This window comes from Manis pentadactyla, chromosome 10 (assembly GCF_030020395.1).
Source record: "Manis pentadactyla isolate mManPen7 chromosome 10, mManPen7.hap1, whole genome shotgun sequence".
NCBI lineage: Eukaryota > Metazoa > Chordata > Mammalia > Pholidota > Manidae > Manis > Manis pentadactyla.
In genome coordinates this window covers 79,485,998-79,502,784 of record NC_080028.1, presented here as the reverse complement: position 1 = coordinate 79,502,784, position 16,787 = coordinate 79,485,998, and the positions used below count along the sequence as shown (strand labels likewise).

The following is a 16,787-nucleotide window of genomic DNA, read 5'->3' as shown; positions in this document are numbered from 1 at the left end:
ACATGGCTGACCCTGGCAGTGACGATTAAAAGAGAAAGTAAAGAACTGCTTTATTTATTAATGGGAAGGGGCAAACATTTTCCTTTCTTAGATTCAAACTGAGTCAGTCATCTCAGTTGTATTACAAAAGTTAAACTGTGCCCTTTGACCTTATCAATTTCTCGTTCAACAAGCACAGTGGAAAGGGACTTTACTATCACCCAAGCCCTTCAGAAGGTGTTTCCTCCGTCCTCCTGAAGAATGCATGAAATGGAAGCTATGTATTTTTTTTGGTAAAAGTCTCTTTACATTCCTTGAAAGAGTTGGAGCAAGACATTTCAAACTTAATTGGCAGTCAGGTTTTGCTCTATTAAAAGGATCAGTTTTCATTGCACAGAGGTCTGAAAAGCATGGAGAAAGCTTCTAGAATCAGCTTCTTGCTTGGTCCTCAAAACCCCTATTTTTTTCAATTCAACACTCAAAGATGCAATAAATAATTTAAGAGCTTTCTCTTATGATTCCTGAAAAGCCAACCACCTCACACATCACTAAGTTGTTAATGTCTTCCTGAGTCACACAGTTATACTGGTGATAGAATTTTAAATTTATTTCTTTGTGTTCAACCAAGAGGGAAATACTATAAAGTCTGTTACAATATCTTCCTGAATTTTTTAAAGATTTGTTGTTTTAGTTCATTCACTGAATATTATTGAAAGCATAGGCAGAAGTGTAGCATTCCTGTTTTGTCTTCCACATAACTACAAGGTGTTTTCAAGAAAAGGCAGCCCAAAGTCCAGCAGAGCTGCTGGTCAAACACCCATCAGCTGTGACCACAACTGTTACTACCTTGATTTCATCTACAAAAATGCAGGCTTACACTGTGCTAGTACACACTGTTGAAGCCCTACTGCCACATTAGTTCTAAAACATCCTACTGTATGAAGTCTCAGAGTTGCCAGCCTGCTGCCCTGGCCCCTCCCCTGGTCTCACACATTTCCCAAAATTCAACAGCTAAAGGGTTACTCTTAGCACACTAAGCTTTTAGGACCTTTTCCTACTACATGTTCTGAGTCACTGGTGACCATTTGTACTAGTGATTACATATTTATTTTCCTTGTTTACATGAAGTATACATAAAGCACAGTGCATGGCACAAAGTGCTCAGTTAGCTATCATGATGTCTCCAATGTAATGACTTGCAGCTGACTTAAAGCTCTCAAATATTTTGATCACTCCCTAGATCAATGGATTTAAGCAATGTAATTGTGTTTGATTTTAAAAAAAACAAAGAAAACAAATAGGTAAGAATTTATGACTTCTAATTGTGGCAGGTACAAAAATGTTTTAAATGTTGATTCACCAAAGCAAAACAGAATGAACAGCAGTAGACTCACAGACACTGAGAAGAACTAGTGGTTACCACGGGGAAGGAGGTGGAGGGGAGGGTGAGGGGAATAAAGGGGTACAAAAATTGTCAATCATAAGTTGGTCACGGGAATGGCAGTACAGCATGGAAAATATAGCCAATGATTCTATAACATCTTTCTATGCTGACAGATAGTAACTGCACTAGTGGGGGTGAGAACTTAATAATATGGGTAACTGTTGAACCACTGTGTCATATATTTGAAACCAATGTAAGACTGTATATCAATGATACTTCAATTAAAAAAATGTTGATTCACTATTTTTATGAGTTTTTAGCTAATCCAGAAAAAAGAACAGCAGTAATAATTTTTAATTTTTTTGGACTGATGTGACATCAAAAAAAAAAAAACTTTCATTCATTTTTCTCTGTTCCTGTTTCCATCCCAGCAACCCTTCATCTTTTGGAGCTCTAGGGTTTATTATTCTCTGGAATATAGCTTACTTATGAAATCACCTAAAGAAAGCACTGGCAGGGTACACAGGTAGGTAGGCAGATAAAAAAAAAGAAATTAGCTGTAAAAATTAACAGTGCTTCAGAGAATCAGTTAATGATTCTGTAACATCTTACTATGTTGACAGTGACCACACTAGAGGGGGTGAGGATTCAATAATGGGGGTAACTGTTGAACCCACTGTGTTGCAGGCTTGAAGCCAACATATGATAATATATCAATGATACTTTAATTTTAAAAAAACTAACAGTGCTTTTTCTTTTGCAAGGACTGTAAAATCAGCAAGTGTGCTTCCAAAAAACCAGTGTCAGAGCTAAAAAGCTACTTTTTAAAACAACTTGTATTCTTAACCAAGTGCCCAAGGACATTCTGAAGAGGGAAGATTAACACCTTCCTTGCCTCCACATTATACAGGCCACAGGGCATCTTAAACTTTATCTACCTATTCCTATAAATTTTTCAGCACTTTACTCCTTGCTGTTTGTTTCAAGGTGATATTCAAAGTGTACATATTTTTAAAAGTCATTTCAAATATTTACATATTCAGATATTCCTGCTCCTTACAGTTTTTCAAAGTTCAAGTCACAAAATAAGAATAAAAACTTTCTAGAATTTCGTTATGCCACGCATTATACTGGTACACATTTTTATTAGATCAATCATGAATCCACTGCATCAAAAAATAAACATCTTAATTGTCTTTACATACAAAAGGCTGGTCAAAAATTTACTTTATGCTACTTTACAAAAATCCAAAATTTGTATGAACTGTTTTACCACTTAGTGGCAGCAACTTCAGTGGGTGTTATTTAACCAGAAACAGCAGAAGCCGTCGTAGAATGAAACAGCTCATTAAGGCAGAATTCATAGGGGGTGCTGCAGTGTAACTAGCTGTGCTCAGTCTGAGCACTAAATCTTGTCTCTCAATAATTAAGAAGGCTCTAGAGTCACGCAGTCCAAAAAAATTAAAAATTCAGTTCCTCAGTCATGTTGGACACATTTCAAGTACTCAGCAGCCACATGTGATACAGACTCTAACGGAGAAAGACAAAAATGAGGTGGACAGTATAAACTGCAAAAGAAACTACAGTTCTGGACTAGGTAGATCCCCCTTATTTTTAAATGTTGGCAACCAATTAAAAACTTAAAGGGTGATAATAAAAACATGACATGGAGACCACAGAAAACTAGGACACTGGGGAGACATGACCACTAAATGCACTGTGTATCTAGCAGGATCCTAGAACAGAAATGTTAATGAGGAAATGGTGAAATCTAAATAAAGCATGGAGTTCTGTTAGTACCAATGTCAGTTTCTTAGTTTTGAGAAATGAACCACAGACATGTAAGATGTTAATAATGGGGAAACTGGATGGGTTGTATATGGAAACTCCCTATAGTATCTTTTCAACATTTCTATAAATCGTAAGTTATTCCAAAAAAGTTTAGTAAACAATTGTGTGGGCCAAGCACGTCCCACAAGCCCTCAGTCTGTAATCACTAATCACGACAAACCCAAAACCATGAACACCACACAGATATTACACACGGCACAAAGACAAATACATAAGCGTGACCAATTATGAGGGAGCTGCCATCAAAGAAAGGATGAAGTGAGCAAAACAGCTGGCAAAACATCGTAACGCATTTTGAAGTTACTTTCATATAGTCAGCCTAACATCCTCAGAACTGAGGAAAACGTAAAAAGATAATGATTCAACAAATATATTCATATTTTATGTACGGATATAAACAGATGATTTACATTTGAAAAGGATATAAACAGTAGATATTCAAAGATCATCTTGGAGAAACAAATACCCATGGGCCAGTCAAAAAATCTAAGAATATAATGAATTGCCCCAAATTTAAGATATATTAATAACATCCTAAGAAATCAGGAAGGAAGGGATAATGGTAATTGGAGCGATCCATTAGAAGATAAACTGAGAGGTTTAGAAACTTTCAAAGGCATTCAGGGCTGAGAAATTGCATCAAAAAGAATCAGAAACAGGAATGAACATGAAAAAGGTAAGAATGATCTGAAAGGTACAAAGGAGTAATGAGAAACAGGTTGCTTAGATAACAGAAGCTCAAATTAAAGAGGGTCTTTAAAGCCAACCTGAGTACTTTGGTCTTGAAGCAGAGCAGCAAGGGACAACTTAACATTCCAATACAGGGAGTGGTGTGAAAAAAGGTGGAGTTTTAAGGAAATTAATTTGGTCATGCTCCTACTAAATTAATTTGGCAATGTTCCTCTCTACATCATTCTACATCCCTATAACTTTCCTAGATAACCAGGTTCAAAGCCACAGTATCACCTTCATGTCCTCTTCTGATCTCACCAGTTGTCAATCCTATTACACCTCACACATCTGTCACCCACTCCCTACCCCCTACTGCAAAGACCTCAGTTCAAATCCTCATTACCCTCTCTATGCCTTCTCTTCCCTCTGACCACTGTCTCTTCAAACAAAAACAAAAACAAAAACCCTTCAATCCTGCCCACTTATCACTGGGTACTTAATACTTTAGGAATATCACAACTGCAAACAAAATCGCATTATTTCTGGTCTCTGCCTTCAATCATGCTGATCCTTCTGACATTTCACTTTTTTTGGCTGTTTTACCTTTTAAGGTTCATAATCACAAGATCTTCCTTAACCCCCTGTGTTAAATAAGCTAATTATCACTTCTCTGTGCTCCAGGACAACCTAGGCACTTTTACCTTACCAAATCATATTTTACTATGCTGTGTTTAGTTATGTGCTTCTATTACCACTATTTCTCAAGTAAACTAGAAGCTGAGACTGCTCTTGTTTAGCCCTACACAACTGCACCTAGTAAACGTTACTGTGACCAATGTTGACCTCAAATAAAAAATACAGTAAGTACTGACTGCATATAGCAACCATATGCAGGTATCAGTTCTGATACAGCTAAAAGTAAAAATTCCAACACTTTAAGCCTAACAAGTTCAGCATCTGAGAGCCCTGTACCTTTCATTACCAGATAGTCAACCCCTGGGAGGGCTAGGAATTCCTGACTCAGGATCTGGGAGGGATTAGGTTCCTCTTTCCTTACCACCCAGTTGTCTTTTGCTTGAAATGTGCCCGGGGCTATTCAACCTGGCACAATGACAGTAACGTTAGCAATCTATTCTCAGTGACAATATAGAGTGGGCGTCGCTGCCTGCCTACATGAAGAAGTGGGGGACAACAGTATACAAAGAACAAAAAATAAAGTAAGAGACAGGGTGAGAGTCCTAGAGATAATGCCAGATAAGAAGACTTTAAATGGAGGAGGGAAGGAAAGGTACATATGCTCAAAGACTGAAATCAAGGGAGCATGTTAGGAAATAGCGTTCTCCTAGGAGACAGTTGTAAGGTAGCTGTTGAGGCAGTGTGTTTTAAAAGCGGTAATATATACCACAATAAACCATAAACCCCAAAAGATGACTCCAAGGTGATGTCACTGAAGAAGTCTGTCCCCACCCCTCTGTTCCTTTCATGCTCTCTCTCCCATCCTGGAGGTGAATAAAAAGCATATCAACAACCTTGCTTTAATGAAAAAAACAATAAAAATAGCTTTAAACAACGTACCTTTGATTTTTTGTTCAGTGGCCTAAAATAAAAACAAACAAACAAAAAACAATGTAAATATGAAACTGAAAGAAATGGATTGTTATGATAAAATGCTTGTATAATTACTATTATATAAGACATATACACTTCTATTAAATAAGGAACCTGTCATTTAGATGAACTGCCCAGGAAAAGATATGCAAAAAAAGCATGCTTTTCCCACAGATGTGCCCCATTGTCCCTATACAATGTTTAATAAATTTTGGAATGTTTCATTAAACAAAAAGCAGAAGACATCACTGTTTGACAATATGTAATTAATTTTAAAAATGAACTGCACTTTCCTCATCATTTACTTTTTTTCCCCCTCATCATTTACTTTTAAAGTGATTTTTATGTAACTGTCACCTTTACATTTAATGGATCTAATGAATTTTGCATGTTTAAATGGCTTCAAAACTTCTTGCTTCAAATGAGAAAAGGTAAGTTTTCTGAAAGAAATGTTGCATATAACCATTCTGGCCTAATTAATAATAAATTTAACTCCTGGAGGTTGGGCTGTTATTACAGTTAAACTCATAGTTAACTTTTAGCTATTTTTGAGTGTGAAAAAATTTCAGAATTATTTGTCACTTTTGACACATCTGACAACTCATTAAAAGCACTGTGTTCAGAAGCTAAGCTGACAGGAGCCCTGCTTTCCCACACCTGCCCTTACTGCTACTGTCTCTGATACCACAGGGACAGAGGTGGCTCAAGAAGCGAAGGGACGCCTCCAGGTGCCTCACTTAACCTGCAAGACCTCAGATAGAAAGAAGTGACTATAAACAGAGGCCGAAAGCAGAAATCAACCTTCTGACTAACACCAATTGTATGGGAGTCCTAAAAATAAAAGATACAAGGATAGACAGGGAGATGAGGAAAGACTGAATAATTAGTAACTGAATAACCAGGAATTGTTCCTAAATGAAGATAAAATTTTTCTTAACTGCCATGGGGCAAGATAATTCATTTTGCTTAATCATATCAAATTACTGTTACCAAAAATATCTTTATAGAACCATATGGCAATTACCCTAATTCTGAAGCCATGCCAAACATTAATCTCTCTGGAAAGCCAGAGTCAGTCTAGACACTGAAGTGCTTTACGGAGTTTTAGAGAACTAGTGATACGTTGAATAATGGAGGCCCATCTTTTACTAATATGTGTAAAAATTTTAAAAGAAATTGATGGAAGGACAATGGCAGAAGACCACTCAACTAGCCTGAACACTTCATTTATTTTGGGAGAGATTGTTTTTAAACTCTGAAAGTAGAAAACAGTTTTACTAGAACTCAGTATATTAATAATCTGAAGTAGAAATCTCATCTCAAACAATTAAGTACATAATTTTCTGAAGACAAACATTAGCACAAAAATTATTTTGATGCTGAAAATCCTTCTTTTTTCCAACTCTTATGGTCTCTTGCACAGTTTACTTCCTAAGGAAAGTCACAGTACATAGAAACCATGACCACAGTACTAAATTCCAAGACACACAGTGTTGCTCTTCCAGGCCTTACAACATAAAGGTCATCTATTTTGCACTCCTTTGGAAAAACAACGCCATGATGCTTCAGAACAAGTCAACCTCATTGGATATTTTGTCATCTACACAGAATGGCACCAAGGAGATGCCCAAAGGAGTCTGCCCAGCAAAGCCCTGGCAGAATGAAGGAACCTAGGTACTAGAACCCAAGAGCTCCTAAACTGCTAAGGAGGAAATGGCACCGACGGAATTCCATCTTCCGGGGACTTAGTATGTTACTCAGACTATCAAAAAGAGATTTTTCCAAGTGGTTTTAAGAGAATTTATCTGCACTGTTCAAAATGGTAGCCACTATCCACGTATTACTGACTACTGACCACTGAAATAAAGCCAGTCCAAAATGGTATGTATAAAATACCAGATTTCTATTATGTAGTATTTTTAAAAAGAAGGTAAAAACTCCACTAATTATATTTTATACCGATTACATGTTAAAAGTACTATTTTTGATATACTGGGTTACATAAAATATATTAACTTCAACTGTTTCTTACTTTTAAATGGCCTTGTCATTTAAACCCTCTGGGTCTCAGTTTCCTAATTCCTGAAATGGCGTTGGGGGAATGGTATTGCTTATTTTTCAGGGTCATTACGAGGCACAAGTAAAATATAAAAAATCTTTTCTTTACAACACTATTCAATCATGAAGAATCATTGTAGACCCTCTTGCATAACAAAATTAAAGGATTCTGGCAAACCTAGGAGCAAAATGGTTTTCCATTTTGAATATTTTTTTCTTTAAATAAATAAACCAGAGCTGGGATTCCACAACCAATTAACACAACTGCCTCAATTTGCTAATGAAAGGATGAAACAAGTGGCAGACACACAGCATGCAACATGCTTTGTTTCTGTTAGGCTCTGCACAACTTGTCCCAACTCCTGGATCCCAAAGCACACTTGAGTTTTTACAACTCAGAGTCTAAAGCCAGACTGCCTGGCTTTGAATCTTGGCTTCACCACTTAAAACTGCATGTGACGTTGGTCAAAACTGGTTAACTTCTCTAAAGCTCAGTTTCTTTATCTCTAAGACAGAAACAAAACACCTACCTCAGAAATGTTGTGAGGTTGAAAAGGTTTAACTCATATAAAGAGCTTGGCCAGGAAGGGAGGGAATCTTAGGACCGTGCCTAGCATAAAGAAGAGCTTGCGGCTGCCATCAGCCCCACCTGGCTCAGTCCTTTCTCTTATGTTGGGAGATGAGCGGACAAACTCACTCCCAGTTCCTAAATCTTGCTTTTTTCTCTTTTTCCTAAGGACCTACAGTGTCTTTTAACAATGCCATGTAATGTTAACTACCATTAGAAATAAAGAATTAATAGTTCAATTCACCTATTTTAAATGAGATAATTAGTGATCAAGAGCTTTTCTGTGATTTCTTAGGAAGCAGCGCCCAGTCTAGAACACAGGTCTGCTGAACAAAATGAGTTAAATAAAAAAAAGTAAAGAACAAGAAAAGAGAATAGTAAGCTGAAATAAGGGGCAGGCCTGTAAGAGAACACCCAACAGCCCTAGAGGAGTGCAATGTACCAGGCCTGGTTATGGACCACCTAGGTCATGAGAAAATTTGCTACTACGCTGCTGAGTATGATCTCTAGTCTCACAACAAAATGGTCTTTAAGAGACACAGCAATACTGAAATTTCCAAAGAGGGGAATGAAGTTGGAAGTTTTCTGCAACCTACGTCTCATTTAAACTAGACCACAGTGCCTTTAAATCCACAAAGTCTATAAAAATCCCATCAGCTCTTAACAGTGACAAAAATACTTAGGAAGACATTCTCAACCCCAAATGATTCCAATTGTATTGCTGCTTCCCTCCAGCCCTCAACCATTATACGCTTTCTAGGAACTACAATTACATATTTAAAGTAAAGGTTACACTAAATTACCTCTCTATAATTAACCTATTTCTCAGCCTCCTTTTTCCTCCTCACTACTCTAGAAATTTCTTCAAAAAAACAGAACCTGGAAATAAATCCACAGTAGCAACCTATTGTGACTACTGTTGCCTTTTTTTAACGTACAGAAACTACATTCTCATGCTGTATTATTTTCCAAGCATTAGAATCAGAAGGTAAGTAAATAGCCATGATGCTTAAATGTGAAACAGAAGGCTTTTCAAAAAAAAAATTAGAAACAAAGCCACCCAGTCACTGATCTCTGCTATTAACCAGAGATGTATTTGGGCTGAAGTACAATAAAAATCACATAATTTTCCTGTAAAATTTCTTTTAAAGAGGCATTTAAATATCTAAGTTTTTATTTAAATAACAAATAAGAAAAACTGTCATAGTCAAAATATTCTTGGTGTCTTATGGTTTATATAAGGAGTTGTGTTATCTGTTTTTTTATTTAAAATAGAAAAACAACTTATGGTCTGAATTTAAATTTCTTTAAGACTACAGTGGTTATTAGAAACTGTTAAATTTGTTTCTGGCATAAAGATTAACTGCCTTATAAAAATTATCATATCATATCCTAATATAAAGTTCACCTTTAGATTGTGAAAAGTAAAGCAAAAGTATAAAGGATAAAGCCATGGCACTGAGTTTTGGAAAAGTAGCAGCTGGGAGACTTAGCTGCTTTTAATTCTATTCCTAGTTATGTCACCTTGATGAAACCACAATTAGTCACTTAACTCATTTTAATGCTTGGGCTCCTTATATACAAAATGAATGGATTAGAACAGATAATATCTGAAGTCTTTTTAGGAAATAAAAACAGTTTTTTCCAAGCATACACAGATTACATTAAACAGGTAGACTGTTCTTACCGTAGTGAGTTTATGTTCCAACATTTACATAAATGGACCTGCCTAAACTGACTTAACATTGATGCCTGTCACATACGTGCATACACCTACCTCCAACTACAGACAAAACAACAGTCTTGAGGAAAATTGCCTTGAAAACTCCCTTGATTCACAATCTTTCATATGGGCTTTAATAGTGCAAATCTAGGAGTTTATTTTTTATTTTTTAAAAGATATTTGGTAACAGCTTGTAAACATACCAACTGTCCTCACTTCACCAATGAGTTGTATTCAAATTCAGATATAAGCTGGTTACTTGGAATTTAAGCAGACAGTGGCAGTTTAGCCGACTAAACATAGTGTTTATTAGAGTTTATTAATCTTTCCTTTATATTATGCTCAATGACTAAATATCACTGTGTCTATGGGACACCCAGGAATACCGTATCAAGGTTAACGACCTGGCAAAGGAAGATAAACTCCCCATTACCACTAAGCCTCTGATGATGTGGGTTCTAGGAGGACGTGGGTGAGAGCCTGGAACCGTGGGGTGAGGCAGGGATGAGTGGGAAAGAATATGAAACACTGTCACTTCAGATTTGGTGAAAAGCCAAATGGCACAAAAACCATTATTCACGTGTTAAAGACACTGACTTGGTGATTTAGAAAATGGTTATAAAAGAATATAAAGATGAACTTTAACAATAAAAACCATTACAACTTAAATTTTATACTTGTGTTGACCATTTTAAAAACACATTTAAAGAAATCATTCCAGTGACTGATCCTCCTTTCTTACAATTTCCACAGTAAAAAGGGTAAATTCCAAATAAACGTACTTCATTACATACTCCTTAGGCCTCTCCTCCAGCCACTTCACATACATCCTGACTTAGCAGCTAAATCTTGAATTCCTCCAAAGCAGGGATCAGCGGGCTCTAATGCAACACTCGGATGCTTGCCATACTACTGATTCCACGTAAAGTATACCCAGGCATCTTTCTCCCCACATCTCTTCCTTAGCAGCTTTCTTTGTTAAGCAAATGGCCTTCACACCATGAAACAAAAGTCTGATAAGCCTTTCCCCAACCTTGTAGACTTACATAGGATACAACTTTTTCATAACAAATCCTGAGCAACAATTGAGCAACATACATCAACAGGTCTCTGACAGAAACCTAAGGCAAAGTCAATGTGAAAACGAATACTAGAAACCTACTCCAAACCCTATGACAATCACAGAGGCACCTCTTCCAGTCACTCTTGAGAACAACCAAAAGGCTGATGCCTCGGGCCCCCCCCACCTCATCACTCTTCATCGTCCCCAGTGCTCTGCACTCTGCCCTTCCCCAGTACTTGCTGCTCACACCCGAAACTCAGCATGTCCAGAAAGGAATTCTATTTTTTTCCCTTTCTTTGTATTCCCTAACCTGGTTAGTTGCTCCCAAGATGTACTTAGTCACTAAATCTCGAACCTAAGCGTCAATCTTGGTTACTCTCCCTTCATACCCTTTCAACGAATTCTGTGGGTTCTTTTAATAGTGCCTTCACCCGTATCTCAGGCTCTGGTTTCTAGCCCTTCCAATCCAACCCCACAATTTGCCAAGGTAAACATTCTAAAATACAAACTTTCATGCCATTCTACTAAAACATCTCTGGTATCTTCCCCAACTCCAATGGCCAAAACCCTGAGAAGGGCAGGCAGCTGCCCCAAGTTCTCCAGGCTCACCCTGACATTCCTCCCCACTTGACTCCCAAGGCCTGGCCAACCAAACCTGTACACGCAGACTATGGGTGCTCACATCTGAATTTACTCTGCTTGGAATCCTTTTCTATTCTGCTTTTCCCTACTCACTTGGCTCATTTCTATTCTAAGAACACCTCCCTGTCCCTCTGCCCCATCTCAGACTGTTAGCACTTCTCTCTCTGCTCCAACAGTTCCCTACATTTTTTCATATTAAATAATGTGGAGGTAAGTATGATGCTGCAGTCAATATCCAGTTCCTGGCACAGAACAGGTATACATTAAAAATTAAAGTCACAGTTTTTCATTAGAATACAGAAATGGAAGAGTAATTTCACTGGTTCTTTCAGAACATTTTTGAGGTCCTTGAAACCTTGATACAGTAGGACAGCACCCAGCTGAGTTATCTGCCATCAGCCTTTATAAAAACTATAAATTATAAAAATTTTTATAACTATGGACACAATTTTTTATTTTTCTACAATTTGGATTGCTTTGGTTACTGTTTCTGACAATGTACTGGCCAGACATCCTTTGCAGCAAATTATGTCTCAGGCTTATTTACAAATATCCTAATGTAAACTGAAAATTTTTTTAATCAGTCCAGGTACTAAATAAAAAGAGAAAAGGAAATTGACACTTTATTTCCTATTATGTATATTACTATTCCCTCTATTACTCTACTACTATATTACTTTATTTCCTATTATGTGTATATATTACATTATCACATTTTACAAAACATGAGGAAACTAAAGCCCAGAGGAGCTAAATAAAGTTTAAGGCCACTGTTCTGCATGGTATGTGGGAAAGCCAGATTTCAAACCCTCTCTATGCAGCTATAAATTCCACACTCTTCTCACTCATAAAATGATGCTTATGAAAAATCTAGGAACAGCTAATGAAATATAAAGACCTATATAAAGCACTTACTTACCTTTGAAAAACTACACATGATTAACTATGCATTAAATTGTACCCACTTGGCAAGTCACTATAAATGCACATTCAAAAACATTTAATATTAAAATGAATCTCCACTGAAATTAAAACATTAAATGAAATGCTTTTAAAAATCAGTTAAGAGTTTCCTTTTAAATCTATGTTTAAACTGCTTAACATAAAATTAGTTTATACAAATACTACCTTCTTTTGAGCAGCTTCCTTCTTTTTCTTGTCGTCTTTTTTCTTTTTCTTTTCTTCCATCAACTGTTCTTCTTCTTGCACTAAATCCCTGAACCACACAGTTGCAATTAACTTTCCCAAAATGTATTAAGAAATAAAAATAATGTTGCATACAGATTCATTTTCACTCTTATTAGGAGACATGGCAAATTATCCTTTTATCATTCATTGAAATAAAACACAACTTGCAACCTAAATCTAACTACACAGCCACTATATGGCGCTTTCCTTTAAGTCAGTCACAAGTAGTAGAGCTTTAATTATCTTAATGTCATGTCAAGGAAGACAACATAAAATTAGCAAATTTTACACTGGGGAAACAAGCTACTCCCTCCAATTACAGAATGTAAACAATATCCCGTGAGCCAGAGTCACCTTGCTTCTGGGGCCAATTATCAATTGGTAGCTAAGGGCAGTCAGTGCCTGGAACCTCCTACAGTCCTCTACTGCCCAGGTATCTGAGCTACCTTTCTCGTTCCTTGCTCAAAAAAGTTTTACAGGTATTTTTATAACACAGATTATTCATAAATAGATGATGTATTTCAGCATTACAATAATTCTGCATTCTATAAATATTCCAAACTGTTCTATCAATGCTTGGGAAACAGTCAATAATGCACTCATTATGTAAGTTTATTTTAATTCTTAAAATCACAGACACTCAAAGTGGTCAACAGAACCTCTGGCTCAGGATTTCAAAATGACAGACTGGGCAAATGTCTGCCTCTGCCTTTCCACTCTACCTTACTGAAATGACAGGAAGAGAGGTAATAATTTGAGTAAGAGCTGAAGAAAAAACAAGAGCAAAGGAAGCTACAACACAAGAATAAACACAAGAGAAATCTTAAGTACATCTTATGTGTTATCCCTGGTGGAGCTCTAGAGAGGTTCAGAGATCATATCTGGCAGAGTAGAAACAGGCCGGGAGTAAAACAACTGCCAAAGGAACAGAAAGGCCACGGCCACTCAACCCTTCCCACCACTTTTCAACCCCATGCTTACAGGGCCACAGGAAGCAGCTACATTTGAAATCAGCCTAAAACCAAAGAAACACTCTCAAGAAATTAAACTTTGGCAGGAAGCAGGTAAGGCTCCTACAACAGGTTTGGTGTCCCAGATCAAAGACTTTCTTATTGGAAACTACTGCCCCCTCCACCACATCCTCAAATGAAGCCTGCCAATCAACACCCTTCGCACATACAGAGCTCAGCCATCAGCCCTCCTATTCCAGGTAGGAGACTACTGGGTAATTTGAAATCTACATAGTTAGAGCAAGCTACCATACATTAATCACCCTGGAGTCTAGAACTAAACCTTCCTTCAGAGTATCAGCAGACAACCAAACATCATCAGATATGTGTACAGTAGTGGGGATAGAGAAGATAAAACGAGAAAGGCAAATACATAAGAAACTTTCAGTGCTGTAGGTGTGCCACAACTGGCTTTGCTAATAGAAGAAACTGAGAGGACATGCAGATAGACAGTGAAAAACAGAACAAGTGACATGTACGACTAAGGCAATTCTGTAAAGTTATAAGTATGTGACTGCTTACATCACTTAGCAGTTAGAAGAAGAGTATGATACTGTGGCCATATTTCATTGTCATTTTGTTCTGAGTACAACTGTCTGTAGCTAACAGAACAACAAAACAGATTTTTGCCAACTGCAACGTTGACTCACTGCCTTTCACACATTCTGTGTGAGGGGGGCAAAGAGAATAAGCCAGATGCTCGCTCACACCATGATGCCAGACAAGCCGAGGATCAAGACAGCCACAGCTTACAAGAGGAAGAGTAGAATAAGTAAATAAAGGTGATTAAGTTACATCGTCATGCTACCCTTAAGAAAGAGCACTAGCTCTGAATATTTAACCTTCTTTAGCCCCAGTTTCTTCATTAGAATTGGGGATAAATTACTGCATACATCTACTTATCATTTTATAAGGATTAAATGAGTGCTTACTTCACAACAGTGCCTCTAGTAAGCGCTCCGATGTCCAGTCATGTACCCGCCTCACCAACACTCAGGGGCACCAGAGAGACTGCATCCCCTCTGACTCTTCTCAACACATATCGGGCACTTACACAGAACATACACAAACATCGGGAAGCTTCAGTATCTGTTCTTTGTGTTCTGTGAACTACAGACACATCCTTTTCTAACCTTGTTCTTTGTCACTATGATTTTACCCCAAGGGATCCCTTACTATTTTCCTGGAATTTCTTCTCCCTACTCAAACTTCATTTCGAAGGCTTTTTGATGAGGTTAGCACTGCTTTTCTGGCCTAAAATGGTCTCTTTGGTACTTAAAAGATGTAAGACATACCACAATTGCAGTGAGGGAAGTATTACAGTATTAGCCAAAACTGCTAAGCATAAAGAAAAAAAGTTCTGATCTTTAGCACTGTCCTCACATTCAACTAACCACATTTTTCTCACATCTACTTCAGAAAACCAACTGGAAAAAATATATAAATATGCCTCCTGGCTCCAAACACTTGTTTTCAGGATTTAAATGCTAATAGAGATTCATTAAGACGCTGAGTTTATTATTTACCATATCTATCAAAAGGAATAAGGGCTGACAGATCTGATAGGTCCTAGTGGTCCATCATATTTTAAACACGCTTCACAAAGACAACACTCCAGTCAGCAATCATTCATCCCCTGAAGGTCAGTGGATATTCAAATCTCAGTGGATATTCAAATCTCTTAAGTTCTAGACCTAGGAATGAGAGAACAAACCTCTGAGTGATTAAAATGTTAGTGACTATGATGGGTACTTGATGTACATTTTCCCATTTAACTGTCACTTTAAAAAAATGATAGGTAAAGGTATTTCCTTTTATAGATGAAGAAACAGAAGCTGAGAAGGGCTAGTGAGTTGTCCAACATCATGTAGCTAGTACAGGGTGGAAGGAGTCAGGATTCAAATGTAGGTTCTCAAAGTTATGGTCTTTCCTCTCACCTACACCATGATACCTATTCTCTTCAGAAACCACAGAGAATAAATCCTTTTCTTTACATAAATTAAGTGACAGATCTTCTGACTTAAAATATATCTGTTCCCCAGACTCTGGAAATTAAATTGCTAAGTAAGGTGAGAAGATTGTTGCAGTAATCCAAGTAAATCTGTCATGTCCTGAACCACAATGGTGGGAGTGGGGATAAAAAGCAAAGAAAAAATCCAAGATAATAAGAAGAAATGAGAACAATTGACAATATTAGTAAGAATGACAAAATAGAGATATATTAAGGACAACTCTAGACTTTAGAAAGCAAAATTTTAAGCTGAAGGCTCTGATGTCAGAAATGACAATCATGGGGACAAAGGGTTAGATGTTTTTATCTTGCTTTATGATAGAGAAAATAGAGGCCAACTTTCCAGAAGGCCCAAAAAGGCCAATCAGTCAGCAACTTAACCATAAGTCAGCTTATCTTCACACAGAAGCCAGCAGTACAAGTTAGTTATGAAAATACATTTCACATCTTCTGCCAAAAAATGTTGGTCTCCTACTTTTCCTCTTATTCTTTATTCTATTTTCTCCCACCCTTCCTGTTTCTCCTTTTTCTGTTAGTCAACCCATACCCCCCTTCTTTTCTTCTCCTTCTTGTCCTCCTACACTTAAATTAATCACCAAAGCTGACCTACCACTAATGGTTAAGAAGTCACTGGTAGCTTTCAAACCTGTAGTATCATCAGATAGTCGAGATGGAAACCCAAATGCAGCAAACATAGGTAAGAGTAAAATCAGGATTTGGTCAGTTTTTCAAAAATTCTGGCAGTGATATGAAGAGAACAGGATAAAAATGAAGTCTTTTAAATTATTTTTAAAATAAGGAAGACTAGTACTTATTTGGAAGTAGAAAAGGGGTTAAAGAATAAAGATTCAGAGAAGGTGATAATAGATGGAATAGCACAAGAGGGGCTAGTTTACAGCCACAGTAGTTTAATATCCACAAATACTAATGTAGTTAAATAAAACTGATACAGTCATAAAGTGGAATACTATCCATTTATAAAGCAAATAAAGAAGGCCTCCATGTTCTGATGAAAGGATCTGGAAGTTGT

General features: G+C 37.1%; 1 protein-coding gene across 11 annotated transcripts in view; it reads right to left on the bottom strand.

Annotated features, from left to right (window-relative positions):
- The window catches only part of TNRC6A (trinucleotide repeat containing adaptor 6A), a 96,803-nt gene that overhangs the window by 64,931 nt on the left and 15,085 nt on the right, over positions 1-16,787 (bottom strand). For 9 of the 11 annotated variants that reach the window (XR_005031068.2, XR_005031067.2, XM_057487047.1 and 6 more), the window contains 2 exons: positions 12,677-12,764; positions 5,462-5,483 (listed from right to left, as the gene is read on the bottom strand). The exons of 1 other annotated variant lie outside the window; for it this stretch is intronic. Coding sequence is in view for 7 of the 10 variants with exons in the window: in XM_036916922.2 (XP_036772817.2) it covers positions 5,462-5,483; positions 12,677-12,764 (110 nt within the window). In the remaining 3 variants the exon portion in view is untranslated. The remainder of the gene's footprint in view (positions 1-5,461; positions 5,484-12,676; positions 12,765-16,787) is intronic. One more of the 11 variants, XM_057487050.1, reaches the window with a different exon arrangement.